General features: G+C 41.9%; 1 protein-coding gene across 3 annotated transcripts in view; it reads left to right on the top strand.

Moving 5' to 3' along the window:
• The window catches only part of LOC110528483 (disks large-associated protein 4), a 209,842-nt gene that overhangs the window by 177,362 nt on the left and 13,157 nt on the right, over window positions 1–19,323 (top strand). For 2 of the 3 annotated variants that reach the window (XM_036984062.2, XM_090241844.1), the window contains 4 exons: window positions 6,608–7,056; window positions 8,532–8,629; window positions 14,678–15,177; window positions 17,385–17,476. In XM_036984062.2, coding sequence (XP_036839957.1) covers window positions 6,608–7,056; window positions 8,532–8,629; window positions 14,678–15,177; window positions 17,385–17,476 — 1,139 coding nt within the window. The remainder of the gene's footprint in view (window positions 1–6,607; window positions 7,057–8,531; window positions 8,630–14,677; window positions 15,178–17,384; window positions 17,477–19,323) is intronic. The other variant, XM_036984063.2, reaches the window with a different exon arrangement.

Below are 19,323 nucleotides of genomic sequence, written 5' to 3'. Positions count from 1 at the left end.
TTATTTTTTTGCACATTTGTCACACTTAAATGTTTCAGATCATCAAACAAATTTCAATATTACACAAAGATAACCCAAGTAAACACAAAATGCAGTTTTTATTTATTAAGGGAAAAAGCTATCCGAAACTTCATGGCCCTATGTGAAAAAGTAATTGCCCCCTAAACCTAATAACTGGTTGTGCAACCCTCAGCAGCAACAACTGCAATCAAGCGTTTGCGATAACTGGCAATGAGTCTTTCACATCGCTGTGGAGGAATTTTGGCCCAATCTTCTTTGCAGAATTGTTTTAATTCAGCCACATTGGAGCATTTGAGCATGAACCGCCTTTTTAAGGTCACACCACAGTATCTCAATCAGATTCAAGTCCGGACTTCGATTAGGCCACTCCAAAACCTTCATTAAGTTTTTTTAAGCCATTCAGAGGTGGACTTGCTGGTGTGTTTTGGATCATTGTCCTGCTGCAGAACCCAAATGCTCTTCAGCTTGAGTTCACGAACAGATGGCCGGACATTCTGCTTCAGGGTTTATTGGTATAGAGCAGAATTCACAGTTCCATCAATCACAGCAAATCGTCCAGATCCTAAAGCAGCAAAGCAGCCCCAGACCATCACACTACCACCACCATATTTGACTGTTGGTATGATGTTCTTTTTCTGAAATGCTGTGTTGTCTCGTCAGTCCACAGAATATTTTCACAAAAGTCTTGGGGATCATCAAGATGTTTTTTGCCAAAAGTGAGACGAGCCTTTATGTTCTTTTTGGTCAGCAGTGGTTTTTGCCTTGGAACTCTGCCATGGATGCCATTTTTGCCAAGTCTCTTACTTATGGTTGAGTCATGAACACGGACCTTAACTGAGGCAAGTGAGGTCTGCAGTTCTTTAGATGTTGTTGTGGGTTCTTTTGTGACCTCTTGGATGAGTCGTCGCTGCGCTCTTGGGGTAATTTTGGTAGGACAGCCATTCCTGGGAAGGTTCACCACTGTTCAAAATGTTCTCCATTTGTGGATAATGGCTCTCACCATGGTTTTAAAAATAAAAAAAAATATATATATATTACCTTTATTTAACTAGGCAAGTCAGTTAAGAACAAATTCTTATTTTCAATGATGGCTTGATGGCCTTGTAACCCTTTCCAGACTGATGCCAATTACTTTGTTTCTCATCGGTTCCTGAATTTCTTTGGATCACGGCATGATGTCTTGCTTTTTGAGATCTTTTGGCCTACTTCACTTTGTCAGAATGGTTCTATTTATTTATTTATTTATTTATTTATATATATATTTTTATTTTACCCCTTTTTCTCCCCAATTTCGTGGTATCCAATTGTTTAGTAACTACTATCTTGTCTCATCGCTATAACTCCCGAGACGAAGGTTGAAAGTCATGCGTCCTCCGATACACAACCCAACCAAGCCGCACTGCTTCTTAACACAGCGCCATCCAACCCGGAGGCCAGCCGCACCAATGTGTCGGAGGAAACACCGTGCACCTGGCAACCTTGGTTAGCGCGCACTGCGCCCGGCCCGCCACAGGAGTCGCTGGTGCGCGATGAGACAAGGAATTCCCTACCGGCCAAACCGTCCCTAACCCGGACGACGCTAGGCCAATTGTGCGTCGCCCCACGGACCTCCCGGTCGCGGAGGAAAGGAAAGAATGAATGGGGCCATGTATCGTGAGATTTTGAGTGAAAACCTCCTTCCATCAGCAAGGGCATTGAAGATGACACGTTGCTAGGTCTTTCAGCATGACAATGATCCCAAACACACTGCCCGGGCAACAAAGGAGTGGCTTCGTAAGAAGCATTTCAAGGTCCTGGAGAGGCCTAGCCAGTCTCCAGATCTCAACCCCATAGAAAATCTTTGGAGGGAGTTGAAAGTCCGTGTTGCCCAGCAACAGCCCCAAAACATCACAGCTCTAGATGAGATCTGCATGGAGGAATGGGCCAAAATACCAGCAACAGTGTGTGAAAACCTTGTGAAGACTTACAGAAAACGTTTGACCTCTGTCATTGCCAACAAAGTATTGAGATAAACTTTTGTTATTGACCAAATACTTATTTTCCACCATAATTTGCAAATAAATCCTACAATGTGATTTTCTGGATTTTTTTTCTAATTTTGTCTGTCATAGTTGAAGTGTACCTATGATGACTAAATACTTTTTTGCCCCACTGTATATACTACAATTTGAAACGCCTTTTCAACGTAATGTATCATGATCATAAAGTTGAGGCAGTGGTAATTGCTCTTGACGCAGAGAAGGTATTTGATCAAAATATGGCAGCCGATACTGGATAAATGGTCTAGTCCCGCTTCATAACTGGGTTGATGATCTGCTCCTACTCTGTGCTGTACTCCACTCAATATTTATTTTTGGCTTAACTACACTGCTTGTAATGACTATATGCTGTCTTCTTATACATGTACCGCCTAATAGGATTTAGTTTTATTTTGTGTATGTATGACTTAAGTTTTGTTTTGTCCTCTAAATTGGCCATCCCATTCAACAGTACAATGAATGTCAATGTTTGTATCGCTGTCTTTTTTATTTTATTTTTTATTTGAAAATAATAAACATATATTATGTAGATTTACCCAGAAAGATTCACAGCTCAGGGGGTTGAATACTTATGTAAATGATATGTATTTCTGTATTTGCAAAAATGTCACTTTTTAGTGTAGATTATTGATAAAATATGACAATTAAATTCATTTGTAACACAAAATGTGGAAAAAGTCAATAGGTGTGAATAGTTTCTGAAGATAATATAGGTTATAGCCAGCTAACCCAAATACTGTAGGACCTCAATAACCCTCTAGCCCAAAATAAATGATGTCCTAGTCCTATGTAATCTGAGAAGAGGAGGTAATTTATGATTTTCCAGTTGTAAGAAAAGCTGATTTTATGGGTTTTCCACCCAAGGGTAAATTCTGTTTAGATTGATGCAAGCGTGCTATGACACTTGGAACCCATAGGGCAGGGAAGGCATCCAAATCCTGTCACCCTCGCACACGCACACACACACACTGCAGAATGGAATCTGGAGCAGAGCCAGCATGTCACATAGCTGCCATTACGACAGCAAACCCTTCCAGCCCCAGGAACATCTCTGTTATTCGGGGTGGCAGTGGTCACTGGTCCCACTATCAGTACCATCTTCCTCTGACATGGCTGTCTGTTATAAACTATGGAATATAGTATATGTCTGGTACTGTATAGCATTAAACAGCAGGGAAACACTTTTTCCAAGATTATTTACAAGATTATTTATGTCATACACAATCTTACGTAATTGTCTTGCACCAGCCGTATGGTGCTTACCTGTTGAAATACATTTTTATAATTTATAACCCAGGTATTTACTCTGGTACAGGGTCTTTGCAATATCAAGTTTGACCAACAGAACAATATGACACACTACCTAACTAACACAAAGGAACCAACCACTCACAGCAGTTGACATGGCAGTACATCTCCACAGCATGTGTTGCCTTCTGATTATTTTTAGAAAATTATCCTTTATTTTCTCCCAAAGCAGTTGGCCTTGCTGTAAGGCAATCTATGGTCATAGACTAGTGTGAGTGATTTATGGGGCGGGCAGAGCGTGAGGAATCTTTCCTGGGGCCGTATAGCCAGGTAGTTACTGGATATGGTGTCAATGGTATGTCAATGAGGAGATGGATGACTACATTGGAAAGATGAACTTATTCTCATCCTTACACAAGCTATGTACTGTTGTTGTTGTTGTACGGCTATAATGCTCTACTGTTGTGGGGAATGAATGTTGTTGCTGCCCTATTTGAACCAGATATGTGTGAGGTGAGGCAACGTGTAAAGTATGAGAAGAGATAGGAGCAACTGGGTATAGTGTTGTTGTTCCTCATAGTGATGGAATAGTGAAGGCCAGAGATTTCCGAAGAGCATCCTTCATTCAGGGTTCAACCCGTCATGCTGGTGTGTTCATTGCCAATGTGATACCTATCTATTTCTAACATTCTGTGTATTGTTGTTGCATTCCCCATCTTGCTCTTGGACTTGTAATAGGGATTCACACACTATTTGTGCAATGCATTTTTTTTGCTCCACCCACTCTTTTAGCGGTGTGCCTTATGATCTTTCCTACTCTTCTCACAGTAAATGTATCTCACTGTGAGATAAGGATGAGACGATTATAACCTTTGAGACAATACGAGACGATAACCAATATCTGAAAGATATGATACTGTCCTCCTGTTGTAGTTTGTAGTTGTTTAGTAAGACTTAAAACTATGAATTCATTGCCTGTAGTTTTAGAGTTATACAATGGCTTAAAGTTTCTAAATGCTGCAGACTAGTTTCACTTTGAGACAAACCTTACCGAGGTTGTAGTCTGCACTTTGACAGAGCAACGAGAGGCAGTGTAAACATTAGCTTGCTGCTTTGCAGTGAAATGAGAGTGAGCTCATGTGAGCATATCATTTGGTGAGGCCGCGACACACACAAAGGCTATAAGTCCTATAAAGCTATAAGTCTGTGGATCAAGCCGCACAACAGATCTTTTGTTTTGAGTGTTTTCTTTCAAGCTCCCTCACGTGTTTATGTTGCTCGTAGGGTTCAAAAAGCCTCTCTCAAGTAGCTGAGATTTACAGCCATAGGGAGATATTACTAACATAGCAATGTTAATTCTAAAAAAAGCTGTCATAGTCGTACACGTTTCCTTTAGGCTAAGGGTGAAACATTTGGAAATACACCTCAGGGAATATGCTAGAAAAAGATAATGGCTATTAACTATTTAGCTTTGTAGGTGATCACATGTTGACTTCGATGTCCAAAAAGTGACTGTGCCATGTCATGCCAATGCTTGTTACAGGCTACATCTAGCCTACAGCTGCAACTGCCTGTCATTGAGGATGTTCAACTCACTTTTGATATAATAAATATCTCTGGGCAGATAGAATTACACCAGGCTAAATTCATCTTCACTTTCAAAAAGTATTAAAATATAGTAATTCGAGACTGGACAACTTGACACACGTCCAGAGCCGTCTTAGGACACACCAAAGCAAAGTGTCCTCAGACAAAATCCATTGTCTTGTGCGGCGGTGATGTCAGCATGCGCATTGGTTATATTCATGTGAACATTTTTCCTTTGGCACATTCAGTCAGACCTTTGCCAAACCCACTCCAAGCTCCAGAAATGCTAGCTCCCCCACTAAGCCTATGTCCTTACTAACCCTCCTCTAGAAGCCTGCTACGTATCCCCTCCATAAGGAGTGGAAAACAAGGAAGCAAAGTTGTGTCAAAGCCATTATTTGGGCTACAGTAAACGTTGGTGTTTTGGTGAGGCAGATGTCCTCTGTCAAAGGCAGCTATGCTGATTTTTAAACATTCAAAATAGATCCATTCAGACTCGTCTGTAGCATGATGCTAGACTAAAATTGTATGACATTATTTGAGGATAATTTTGAGTCAATGTGGTTGCCTGTCACCTGGCCTATAATTTGAGAAGTCACTTCTCCAGTCCTAGATTTGAATGCTGTTTTGGCACTGATTGGTCATTAGGGGACCAGGCTAACTGTCGTCAGTTGACTCGGATTGTTTACAATGACATTCCTGACCACCACTTGAGTTTGAGATCCTGGTTGCCCCTCTCTGCCCTATCAAGTCTATAGATGGTTTCAGATACAGCCTCCATTAGGTGTCAAGTAAGGTTTCCATTGTATATATCTATTGTAAACATCCCACAGCAACCACTGAATTTTTGTGAAGTGCACTCATCCCACTCTTATTTCATGAGGAAGACTTGACGTGGGGTGATCAAAAGGCAACAGTGCCACTTTGACACTTTGTCCTGCATGGTGATTGACTGCGCTATTTTGGATTAGTTTCACACCTGACCCCTGTCTGGGAAGAGCAAAAATATATATATATTGTACACAATGTGTGATATTCATCACTGAATGCATTAGACCAGGGGTGGGCAGCTGGGAGGGGTGGAGGGTGGAACTCAGTCAGGGTCTCAACTTACTGTTGAGAATTAGAATAATAGAATATGCAATGTGCAATTTCGAAAGTTGGTTGTGCATCAGCAGTCACTCAATTAGATTATCTTATACAATGGAAACACATTTTTAGACGTTTTTAAAAATACAAAACAGAAATAGCTTATTTACAAAGTATTCAGACCCTTTGCTATGAGATATGAAATTTAGCTCAGGTGCATCCTGGATCCATTGATCATCCTTGAGATATTTCGACAACTTGATTGGAGTCCACCTGTGGTAAATTCAATTAATTGGACATGATTTGGAAAGGCAAACACCTGTCTATATAAGGTCCCACAGTTGACAGTGCATGTCAGAGCAAAAACCAAGCCATGAAGGAATTATTCCGTAGAGCTCCAAGACAGGATTGTGTCGAGGCACAGATATGGGGAAGGGAACCAAAACACTTCAGTAAAATTAATGGTCCCCAACAACACAGTGACCTCCATCATTCTTATATTGAAGAAGTTTGGAACCTTCAAAATTGGTGTCCACACTACATACTCTATAGGAATCTCTCTCATGTTCTTTTGCTTTCTCTCTCTCTCTCACTCTCTCTCTCTCTTTCCCCCTCTCCTCCAGTCTCCACATGCATCACCACCTGTAAGAAGCCTGCGCCACCGCCCGTGCCACCCCGCACCACTTCCAAGCCCTACATCTCTGTGACGGTGCAGAGCAGCACTGAGTCAGCCCAGGACACCTACCTGGACCACCAGTCTGAGCGTGATCGCCGCAGCAAGACCATTACCAGTCAGTCCAGCCAAGCCCACAGCAACTCCTCCGACAGCCTCGACAGCACGCGCGCCAACAGCTTGGCTCGGGGTATCCCTTGGCCCATCCCCGTCCCCATCGCCACCCCCCGGGAACCCCTCACCACCACCACCGTCCACCACACCACCACCGGGACTGACACCAACGACTCCCAGCGTGAACCCTTGAAGACGACGGGCACCAACAGGGGGAACCTGATGGCAGAGGAGCCCCTCGTGGACATCGTGCCCCGGAGGAAGCTTTCCTCCATAGGCATACAGGTAGGAGCGCCGTTACGAGCGCCGTTAGTCAGTGACGTTATGGTATCGTCAGTGAAGTTAGAGTCATTAACGTTACATTAGTCAGTAACATCACAGTAGTGGAGCTAGAGTTTCTGTGGCAGTATGGTTGAGGCCCAGCAATGGACTGGCGTACAGCAACCAATTGGCTGCCGGTTCAAATCCTGAAATGGGTGCGTGGGGGTGTGTACTACTATTGTTTCCTTGACAACAGCAATGAATATAGTATCAGTCAAAAGTTTGTGCACACCTACTAATGCAAGGGTTTTTATTATATTTTTACAATTTTCTACATTGTAGAATAATAATGAAGACATAAAAACTATGAAATAACACATATGGAATCATGTAGTAACCAAAAAAGTGTTAAGCATATCAAAATGTATTTTATATTTGAGATTCTTCAAAGTAGCCACCGTTTGCCTTGATGACAGTGTTGCACACTCTTTGCATTCTCTCAACCAGCTTCATGAGGAAAGCTTTTCCAACAGTCTTGAAGGAGTTCCCACATATGCTGAGCACTTGTTGGCTGCTTTTTCTTCAGTCTGCGGTCCAACTCATCCCAAACCATCTCAATTGGGTTGAGGTCCGGTGATTGAGGAAGCAAGGTCATCTGATGCAGCACTCCATCCCTCTCCTTGGTCAAATAGCCCTTACACAGCCTGGAGGTGTGTTTTGGGTCATTATCCTGTTGAAAAACAAATTATAGTCCCACTAAGCGCAAGCCAGATGGGATGGCGTATCGCTGCAGAATGTTGTGGTAGTAATGCTGGTTAAGTGTGCCTTGAATTCTAAATAGATCACAGTGTCACCACACCATCACACCTCCTCCTCCATGCTTCACGTTGGGAACCACACATGTGGAGATCATACGTTCACCTACTCTGCGTCTCACAAAGACACGGTGGTTGGAACCAAACATCTCAAATTTGGACTCATCTGACCAAAGGACAGATTTCCACTGAATGTGCGATACTAAATTTCTCAATATGTCAAAATATGTACTTTTACCTTGGGCTCATATTTACAGAGGGTATTAAACCTAACCATTGATTGTTTTAAGGAATAACCAAGCACTATACTGCACTGATGCAGTATGGATTTTTCTTGTGCTTACAGCTCAAATGGGGCTTGCTGAATTTTTAGAGTGTGCCATCTGGAAAAGGAAAAACCCAAAAGAGTACTCCCCATGTTTGCCTGAGGCAAATATTATGCTTTCACTTCATTATTTAAGATGTTTATTTTTTCAGACTCAAGTGTTGAAGGTTTGGAATTAGACAAGTAGTCCTTTTTTTTCATTCGCACTCTGCAAATGGTCAAATCTCACAATGCTAGGAGAAGTGTTTAATGTCTCAAGAACCACATTGATATATCATTTTAATCTTGGAATTCTGGATGACCACCAAATTCCTCCAGATTCAACCTTTTGATGACTGTGTTTTCTGATTGGTTGCCAGGTTGACTGCATTCAGGAGGAAGTCCAACGAGTGGAGACACCGACACCACCATTGGCCAGATTCCAGTCAATCGGAATACAGGCGGACGACGGCTGGCAGTAAGTATGCCACACTCGGCTTCACTCCCCTTTGTTCCCTCTCTTTGAAGTTTTATGTTTTATTAGTTGTATGTACAGGATACACATGGTATACACCATCCAATGAAATGCTTAATTGCAGATTCCTTCACGACAATGAACAACAATAAGAAATAAGAAAATACAAGAATATGAGCATGAAGTAAATGGCTCAGGAGAATGGAATTAACATTGTAGCATAAGTATCATACAGGAAGGCACAATTTATAGTAAATGTACACATGTATCAGGGACGGGAGGGAACTCCTAGTTTGCATGCAGAGTGTTGTGAAGTTGGTTGTCAGAATTCTCTCACAATTTGATTACTTCTGAATGTGGCCTGTATCAGTTGATATCGTAGAAAGAGCCTAAACAAAGAACTTTGTCTTACTTGACAAACAAAACGTGCATATATACCGTTGAAGTCAGAAGTTTACATACACCTTAGCCAAATACATTTGAACTCAGTTTTTCACAATTCCTGACCTTTAATCCTAGTAAGAATTCCCTGTCTTAGGTCAGTTAAGATCACCACTTTATTTTAAGAATGTGAAATGTCAGAATAATAGTAGAGATAATCATTTATTTCAGATTTTATTTCTTTCATCACATTCCCAGTAGGTCAGAAGTTTACATTCACTCAATTAGTATTTGGTAGCATTGCCTTTAAATTGTTTAACTTGGGTCAAACATTTCGGGTAGCCTTCCACAAGCTTGCCACAATAAATTGGGTGAATTTCAAACCACTCCTCCTGACAAAGCTGGTGTAACTGAGTCAGGTTTCTAGGCCTCCTTGCTCGCACACGCTTTTTCAGTTCTGCCCACAAATGTTCTATAGGATTGAAGTCAGCGCTTTGTGATGGCCACTCCAATACCTTGATTTTGTCGTCCTTAAGCCATTTTGCCACAACTTTGGAAGTATGCTTGGGGTCATTGTCCATTTGGAAGACCCATTTGCGATCAAGCTTCAACTTCCTGACTGATGTCTTGAGATGTTGCTTTAGTACAGTGCCTTGCGAAAGTATTCGGCCCCCTTGAACTTTGCGACCTTTTGCCACATTTCAGGCTTCAAACATAAAGATATAAAACTGTATTTTTTTTGTGAAGAATCAACAACAAGTGGGACACAATTATGAAGTGGAACAACATTTATTGGATATTTCAAACTTTTTTAACAAATCAAAAACTTAAAAATTGGGCGTGCAAAATTATTCAGCCCCTTTACTTTCAGTGCAGCAAACTCTCTCCAGAAGTTCAGTGAGGATCTCTGAATGATCCAATGTTGACCTAAATGACTAATGATGATAAATACAATCCACCTGTGCGTAATCAAGTCTCTGTTAAATGCACCTGCACTGTGATAGTCTCAGAGGTCCGTTAAAAGCGCAGAGAGCATCATGAAGAACAAGGAACACACCAGGCAGGTCCGAGATACTGTTGTGAAGAAGTTTAAAGCCGGATTTGGATACAAAAATATTTCCCAAGCTTTAAACATCCCAAGGAGCACTGTGCAAGCGATAATATTGAAATGGAAGGAGTATCAGACCACTGCAAATCTACCAAGACCTGGCCGTCCCTCTGAACTTTCAGCTCATACAAGGAGAAGACTGATCAGAGATGCAGCCAAGAGGCCCATGATCACTCTGGATGAACTGCAGAGATCTACAGCTGAGGTGGGAGACTCTGTCCATAGGACAACAATCAGTCGTATATTGCACAAATCTGGCCTTTATGGAAGAGTGGCAAGAAGAAAGCCATTTCTTAAAGATATCCATAAAAAGGGTTGCTTAAAGTTTGCCACAAGCCACCTGGGAGACACACCAAACATGTGGAAGAAGGTGCTCTGGTCAGATGAAACCAAAATTGAACTTTTTGGCAACAATGCAAAACGTTATGTTTGGCATAAAAGCAACACCCTGAACACACCATCCCCACTGTCAAACATGGTGGTGGCAGCATCATGGTTTGGGCCTGCTTTTCTTCAGCAGGGACAGGGAAGATGGTTAAAATTGATGGGAAGATGGATGGAGCCAAATACAGGACCATTCTGGAAGAAAACCTGATGGAGTCTGCAAAAGACCTGAGACTGGGACGGAGATTTGTCTTCCAACAAGACAATGATCCAAAACATAAAGCAAAATCTACAATGGAATGGTTCAAAAATAAACATATCCAGGTGTTAGAATGGCCAAGTCAAAGTCCAGACCTGAATCCAATCGAGAATCTGTGGAAAGAACTGAAAACTGCTGTTCACAAATGCTCTCCATCCAACCTCACTGAGCTCGAGCTGTTTTGCAAGGAGGAATGGTAAAAAATGTCAGTCTCTCGATGTGCAAAACTGATAGAGACATACCCCAAGCGACTTACAGCTGTAATCGCAGCAAAAGGTGGCGCTACAAAGTATTAACTTAAGGGGGCTGAATAATTTTGCACGCACAATTTTTCAGTTTTTGATTTGTTAAAAAAGTTTGAAATATCCAATAAATGTCGTTCCACTTCATGATTGTGTCCCACTTGTTGTTGATTCTTCACAAAAAAATACAGTTTTATATCTTTATGTTTGAAGCCTGAAATGTGGCAAAAGGTCGCAAAGTTCAAGGGGGCCGAATACTTTCGCAAGGCACTGTATATCCACATACTTTTCTTACCTCATGTAGCCATCTATTTTGTAAAGTGCACCAGTTCCTCCTGCAGCAAAGCACCCCCACAACATGATGCTGCCACCCCCGTGCTTCACGGTTGGGATGGTGTTCTTCGGCTTGCAAGCGTCCCCCTTTTTCCTCCAAGAATAACGATGGTCATTATGGCCAAACAGCAATATTTTGTTTCATCAGACCAGAGGACATATCTCCAAAAAGTACAATCTTTGTCCCCATGTGCAGTTGCAAACCGTAGTCTGGCTTTTTTTATGGCTATTTTGGAGCAGTGGCTTCTTCCTTGCTGAGCGGCCTTTCAGGTTATGTCGATATAGGACTCATTTTACTGTGGATATAGACACTTTTGTACCTGTTTCCTCCAGCATCTTCACAAGGTCCTTTGCTGTTGTTCTAGGATTGATTTGCACTTTTCGCACTAAGATACGTTCATCTCTAGGAGAAAGAAAGCGTCTCCTTCCTGAGCGGTATGACTGCTGCGTGGTCCCATGGTGTTTATACTTGTGTACTATTGTTTGTACAGATGAACGTGGTACCTTCAGGCATTTGGAAATTGCTCCCAAGGATGAACTAGACTTGTGGAGGTCTACCATTTTTTTTCTGAAGTCTTGGCTGATTTCTTTTGATTTTCCCATGATGTCAAGCAAAGAGGCACTGAGTTTGAAGGTAGGCCTTGAAATACATCCACAGGTACACCTCCAATTGACTCAAACTATGTCAATTAACCCATCAGAAGCTTCTAAAGCCATGATATAATTTTCTGGAATTTTGCCAGCTTTTTAAAGATACAGTCAACTTAGTGTATGTAAACTTTTGACCCACTTGCCAAAACTATAGTTTGTTAACAAGAAATTTGTGGAGTTGTTGAAACACAAGTTTTAATGACTCCAACGTACGTGTATGTAAACTTCCGACTTCAACTGTATATATGGGTATATATAAGGGTATACTGTATAACTATTGTTGTCTAAACAACAGTATTCCATTTTCAAATAAAAACCTCAATGCTATTTTATTGGCACCCCATACCAACAATTAAAGTACAGTGCCTTCGGAAAGTATTCAGACCCCTTGACTTTTCAGCCTTATTCTAAAATGTATTGCATATATTTTTTTCCTCAGCAATCTACACACAATACCCCATATTGACAAAGCGAAAACAGGTTTTTATACTTTTTTGCTAATTTATTTTAAAAAAAACCAGATACCTTATTTACATAAGTATTCAGACCCTTTGCTATGAGACTCAAAATTGAGCTCAGGTGCATCCTGTTTCAATTGATCATCCTTGAGATGTTTCTACAAATTGATTCGAGTCCACCTATGGTAAATTCAATTGATTGGACATGATTTGGAAAGGCAAACACCTGTCTATATAAGGTCCCACAGTTGACAGTGCATGTAAAAAAACATGTCAAAAATTAGCAAAAACCTGAGACATGAGGTGGAAAAAATTGTCCGTAGAGCTCCGAGACAGGATTGTGTCGAGGAACAGATCTGGGGAAGGATACTAAAAAGTATATGCAGCATTGAAGCTCCCTAAGAACACAGTGGCATCCATCATTCTTAAATGGAAGAAGTTTGGAACCACCAAGACTCTTCCTAGAGCTGGCTGCCCGGCCAAACTGAACAATTGGGGGAGAAGGTCTCTAGAATTCCTCTGTGGAAATGGGAGAAGCTTCCAGAAGGACAGCCATCTCTGCAGCACTCAACCAATCATGCCTTTATGGCATGTGTCCAGACAGAAGCCACTCAGTAAAAGGCACATGACAGCCAGCTTGGAGTTTGCCATAAGGCACCTAAAGAGTCTCAGACCATGAGAAACTCGATTCTCGGGTCTAATGAAACCAAGATTGAACTCTTTGGCCTGAATGTCAAGTGTCACGTTTGGAGGAAACCTGGCACCATCCCTACAGTGAAGCATGGTGGTGGCAGCATCATGCTGTGGGAATGTTTTTCAGCGACAGGGACTGGGACATGTTTGGGAATGTTTTTCAGCGACAGGGACAAAAAAAAATTCATATCGCGGCAGGTACTGCTCATCCTCTAAATAAAACAAGTATGTCAGGGACTAGTCAGGATCAAAGCTAAATTGAATGGAGCTAAGTTCAGAGATCCTTGATAAAAACCTGATCCAGAGCACTCAGGACCTCAGACTGGGGTGAAGGTTCACCTTCCAACAGGACAATGACCCTAAGCAGGAGTGGCTTCGGGACAAGTCTCTGAATGTCCTTGAGTGGCCCAGCCAGAGCCCGGACTTGAACCCATTTGAACATCTCTTGAACGCTCCCCATCCAACCTGACAGAGCTTGAGAGGATCTGCAGAGAGGAATGGGAGAAACTCCCCAAATACAGGTGTGCCAAGCTTGTAGCGTCATATCCAAGAAGACTCAAGGCTGAAATCGCTGCCAAAGGTGCTTCAACAAAGTACTGTGTAAGGGATCTGAATTATTGTGTACATTTGATATTTCAGTTTAAGAGATTTGGCACATTTGCAATAAATTCTAAAAACCTGTTTTTGCTTTGTCATTTTAGGTTATTATGTGTAGATTGATGAGGGGGAAAAACAATTTAATCTATTTTAGAATAAGGCTGTAAATTAAAAAAAATAATAATAAGTCAAGGGGTTTGAATACTTTCTGAATAAACTGTATGTCCCTTATTCATTATTATTATTATTATTGTTTATTATTATTCTATTAAACATGAATATTCAGACTTCTTTTCACAGATTTACATCTTCCCCTTGTTTGATGTTTTCTGTTCTATCACTTGAATGGGAAGGCAGGATCGTAGTCATGGTCAGATGATGGTCAGGGTTTGTGTGCCTGTTCCCCAGCCAAGTTCTTTTCCCATACATGTAATGAGTCATCGAGATGGATAGAGGTTGAACTTGCCACAAAAGACTGTGATACCATGTGCAACTACATTTTTAAAAGTAGTTAACTGTGTGGTATGCCCTGTATCCATCTCTATGGTCTAGTCTAGGTTCTGTGTGTTATTCCTATATTGATCAGTCCAGGATGAAGTGTCTAGCATTGAGAACATTGGTTGGTTTGTTTTGTAGCAGGAAAAGGCTTCGTCATATGTTTTCCCCTGGTGTTTGTTTTTACACACAAGAATAACAAATGTGATGTTTTTTTCACATACAGAAGCAATCAGGGTTGGTTTGACTTTGGTTGGCTTTAGTTTGGAATTTGTGTTAGGTTGCAGGCACATTCTGGTTAATGAAGTTTACTTATACATATTAGTTTACCAATACTATATATTGCATTGCCTTGACAACATTAATAGAGATGCAATGTCTATTTTCACCATTGTTATTGATTGAGCATTGACCACGTTTTCCTATGTCACTTTGTGTGTGTTTTTTCAGTCTCAGTCGCTCCAGTAACATGACTTCCAAGCAGGAGACAGACTCAGACACACAGGACCTCCCTGTCATCTCCCACGCCAAGCCCGCCCCCGAGAAGAAGAGCATGGTCAACAACGCCTGCCAATCCATGGACTCTCCCCCGAGCGGCGACCAGTTCAGCCAAGGCAACGGATCAAATCCCACCGCTGACACCAGTACGTCTCCACCTCCGCTACGGCAGTTCCTCAACCGCTCCACCACACGTTCCTCCTCCGACTCCTTCGCCGAGAGCCTGGATCCGGCCCTGGACCCCTCGTTCCTACCCCCTCCGGACCCCTGGCTGGAGAGTGGGAATGAGAATGGGGGCAGTGGGAACCCTAACGCGGTGCCCCCTCCAGGCCCTGCATGCCGGCGGGACGGCCATTGGTTCCTCAAGTTGCTGCAGGCAGAGACGGGCCGCATGGAGGGCTGGTGCCAGCAGATGGAGCAGGAGACCAAAGACAACCAGCTCTCAGAGGAGGGTAAGACACACTTTAGTATATAGCTCCACCATCCACATCATGTCAGTGAATTGATCTACAAAGTGTTCTGACCCGATGACCTGATCTGACCTGACCCAAGGGCTTAAAGCCTAGCGAGGGTTCAACCACAACACACACACACACCGACACTCTGCAGTGGATAAGGCGGTAATAGCTGGAGTTAACACACAGACAGGCCTCTAATTCCATAATTACACTAATGTACTCTGGACCTGATTACAGATCCAGATTAGATAAGTATCTCAACATCAGGCTGAAATGACACACACAGACAGACACACTGAACAGTCCTCACACAAAATCTCAGTCAAGCATGCACGCTATATCAGAATATCTTGACCAAACTAAGAAAAAAGCAAAGGGTCATTTTGTGTCAGTGTATGTATCTGCCATTTGCAGTGTGTGTGCTTGCGCATTCATTTCTCTCACTGTTGGCACGATAGAGTTGACATTGAATCTGATTAGTGCCGGACCATAGAAACACCTGGTACTGCTGGCCCCCTAATCTCAAAGAATCTGATTTATTGCAGGACTATAGAAACACCTGGTTCTGCTGGCCCCCTAATCTCAAAGAATCTGATTTATTGCAGGACTATAGAAACACCTGGTTCTGCTGGCCCCCTAATCTCAAAGAATCTGATTTATTGCAGGACTATAGAAACACCTGGTTCTGCTGGCCCCCTAATCTCAAATAATCTGATTTATTGCAGGACTATAGAAACACCTGGTTCTGCTGGCCCCCTAATCTCAAAGAATCTGATTTATTGCAGGACTATAGAAACACCTAGTACTGCTGGCCCCCTAATCTCATTGAATCTGATTAGTGCAGGACCATAGAAACACCGGGTTCTGCTGGCCCCCTAATCTCAAAGAATCTGATTTATTGCAGGACTATAGAAACACCTGGTACTGCTGGCCCCCTAATCTCATTGAATCTGATTAGTGCCGGACCATAGAAACACCGGGTTCTGCTGGCCCCCTAATCTCAGTGAATCTGATTTGTTGTAGGACCATAGAAACATCTGGTTCTGATGGCCCCCTAATCTCATTGTCATAACCTCATCATCCAGTGGTCCTATTTAAAAAAAATAAAAAATTGTTCGTTTTTGATCCAGCATTAAAACAGGGACTAAAGTCATAAATACTGGATGAAAAAGACTCAAGTATCTATTAGGCCCGGGACGATACCAGTATCACAATGCTCGTTACTATAGTGGCAAGGAAACAAACAGGAAGCGGATTTCACTTCTTTAGAAAAATAGCCCTAATGTTGGAAAAAACATAATTATGTTGTCATCCAGAGTCAGATTTATTTATTTTCCATGCTATAGCACACTATATTTTACATACAGCAGGTTTTTATAGGACCAATTGACTCTGCGTCGTGTTTTCATTTTTGCCATGGAAAAAATATTGTGACACTGGTATTGCTCTAGTAGCTATGTAGGCTTAGAGTGCTACCTTTAAAGAGGATAACACTGCCCATTACACTGTAATCCTCTTGGGTGCTCCCCATGTAGTCGTTTAGACACCCCACATTTGCTTGGGTTTGTTTTGGGAACGTTGCTGGGATGGTTTGCTGTGTTAATGTGATGTTTCTGTTTGAACAGGCTGACATTTTTCTCCCTCACAAATCATCTTGTCTCCCTGTGACAAATCCTTTTCACAAATGTCCTTGTGTGCAGTCTATCTGTCAATTTAGTTGTACAGATAGAGGGAAGTGTGTAGAGACAACCACATCTCCTCTCTTATGATGGTAGTGTTCTAAACCCATACTTTCTTGGGACGAGTGACCTTTAGGCGTGGTGTCCGTGCTCAAAAAGGTCCTTGACTCTTAGTACGTGGCAGAACAGTCTTGTTTTTGAGAATGTACTGAAATGAATGTATAGGAAGACCTGATACACATCAGTTGCTAGGGGGGAAAGTTTATTAGCATTAGGTTCGAGTTTTGTACCTAAATGGAGCAATGAGAGACACTCCTTGACACGCTCTGTTTATTGGTTTTGCATTCCCAATGCCCCAACAAACTGTGTGTGTGTGTGTGAGTGTCTGCCTGACTACCTAACTGTCTGTCTGTGTCTGCCTGCCTGCCTGTCTGTACCTGCCTGTCTACCTGTGTCTATCTGTCTGTCTGTGCACGTGTGTGTCAGTATGACTCAATCTGTATGTATTCTTGTTATCTGCAGTGTTGGGGAAAGTCCGCAGTGCAGTGGGCAGTGCTCAGCTCCTCATGACCAAGAAATTTGAGCAGTTCAGAGGACTGTGTGAACAAAACTTGGTAAGTATCAACTCTCCATGTTACAACTCGCCCATACACACATCACCAGACAAAACAATACAACACCATCACCAGACAAAACAACACTACCACAACACCATCACATCACCAGAAAAAAACAATACAACACCATCACCAGACAAAACAAAACAACACTACCACAACACCAACACGTCACCAGACAAAACAATAATACCCCACCACAACACCATTACACCATCACATCACCAGACAAAACAATAATACCCCACCACAACACCATTACACCATCACATCACCAGACAAAACAGTACTACACCCTCACATCACCAGACAAAACAATACAACACCATCACCAGACAAAACAACACTACCACAACACCATCACATCACCAGAAAAAAACAATACAACACCATCACCAGACAAAACAAAACAACACTACCACAACACCAACACATCACCAGACAAAACAATAATACCCCACCACAACACCATTACACCATCACATCACCAGACAAAACAATAATACCCCACCACAACACCATTTCACCATCACATCACCAGACAAAACAATAATACCCCACCACAACACCATTACACCATCACATCACCAGACAAAACAATACTACTCCACCACAACACCATTACACCATCACATAACCAGACAAAACAATAATACCCCACCACAACACCATTACACCATCACATCACCAGACAAAACAATAATACCCCACCACAACACCATTACACCATCACATCACCAGACAAAACAATAATACCCCACCACAACACCATTACACCATCACATCACCAGACAAACAATACTACACCCTCACATAACCAGACAAAACAATACTACTCCACCACAACACCATTACACCATCACATCACCAGACAAACAATACTACACCCTCACATAACCAGACAAAACAATACTACTCCACCACAACACCATTACACCATCACATCACCAGACAAAACAATAATACCCCACCACAACACCATTACACCATCACATCACCAGACAAACAATACTACACCATCACATATCCAGACAAAACAATACTACACCATCACATCACCAGACAAAACAATAATACCCCACCACAACACCATTACACCATCACATCACCAGACAAAACAATAATACCCCACCACAACACCATTACACCATCACATCACCAGACAAAACAGTACTACACCCTCACATCACCAGACAAAACAGTACTACCCCACCACAACACCATTACACCATCACATCACCAGACAAAACAATACTACCCCACCACAACACCATTACACCATCACATCACCAGACAAAACTATACTATTCCATACTCTACACACACATCAAATAACCAGACTAAACAAAGGTTAACACAACCCAACACACTTACATTACCAGATAATCAACCCCACATACTTACATTACCTGAAAACCGCTTATATTACCAGATAATCAACCCCACATACTAACGGAGCATACAGAAAGTATTCAGACCCCCCCCCCCCCCCTCCCCACCACCCCTGATTAAATCAACTTTTTTCCTCATCAATCTACAACAATACCCCATAATTAAAAAACAAAAACAGGTTTTTAGAATGTTTTGCAAATGTATTACAAATAAAAAACAAATACCTTATTTATAAATGTATACTTATTTATATAAGTATTCAGACCCTTTGCTATGAGACTCAAAATTGAGCTCAGGTGCATCCTGTTTCAATTGATCATCCTTGAGATGTTTCTTCAACTTGATTGGAGTCCACCTGTGGTAAATTCAATTGATTGGACATGATTTGGAAAGGCACACACTTGTCTATATAAAGTCCCACAGTTGACAGTGCATGTCAGAGCAAAAACCAA

This window comes from Oncorhynchus mykiss, chromosome 7 (assembly GCF_057628025.1).
Source record: "Oncorhynchus mykiss isolate SJ-2025 chromosome 7, ASM5762802v1, whole genome shotgun sequence".
In the NCBI taxonomy this organism is placed as follows: Eukaryota; Metazoa; Chordata; class Actinopteri; order Salmoniformes; family Salmonidae; genus Oncorhynchus; species Oncorhynchus mykiss.
The sequence above is the reverse complement of the archived record's forward strand: the minus strand, read 5'-3'. Positions and strand labels throughout refer to the sequence as shown.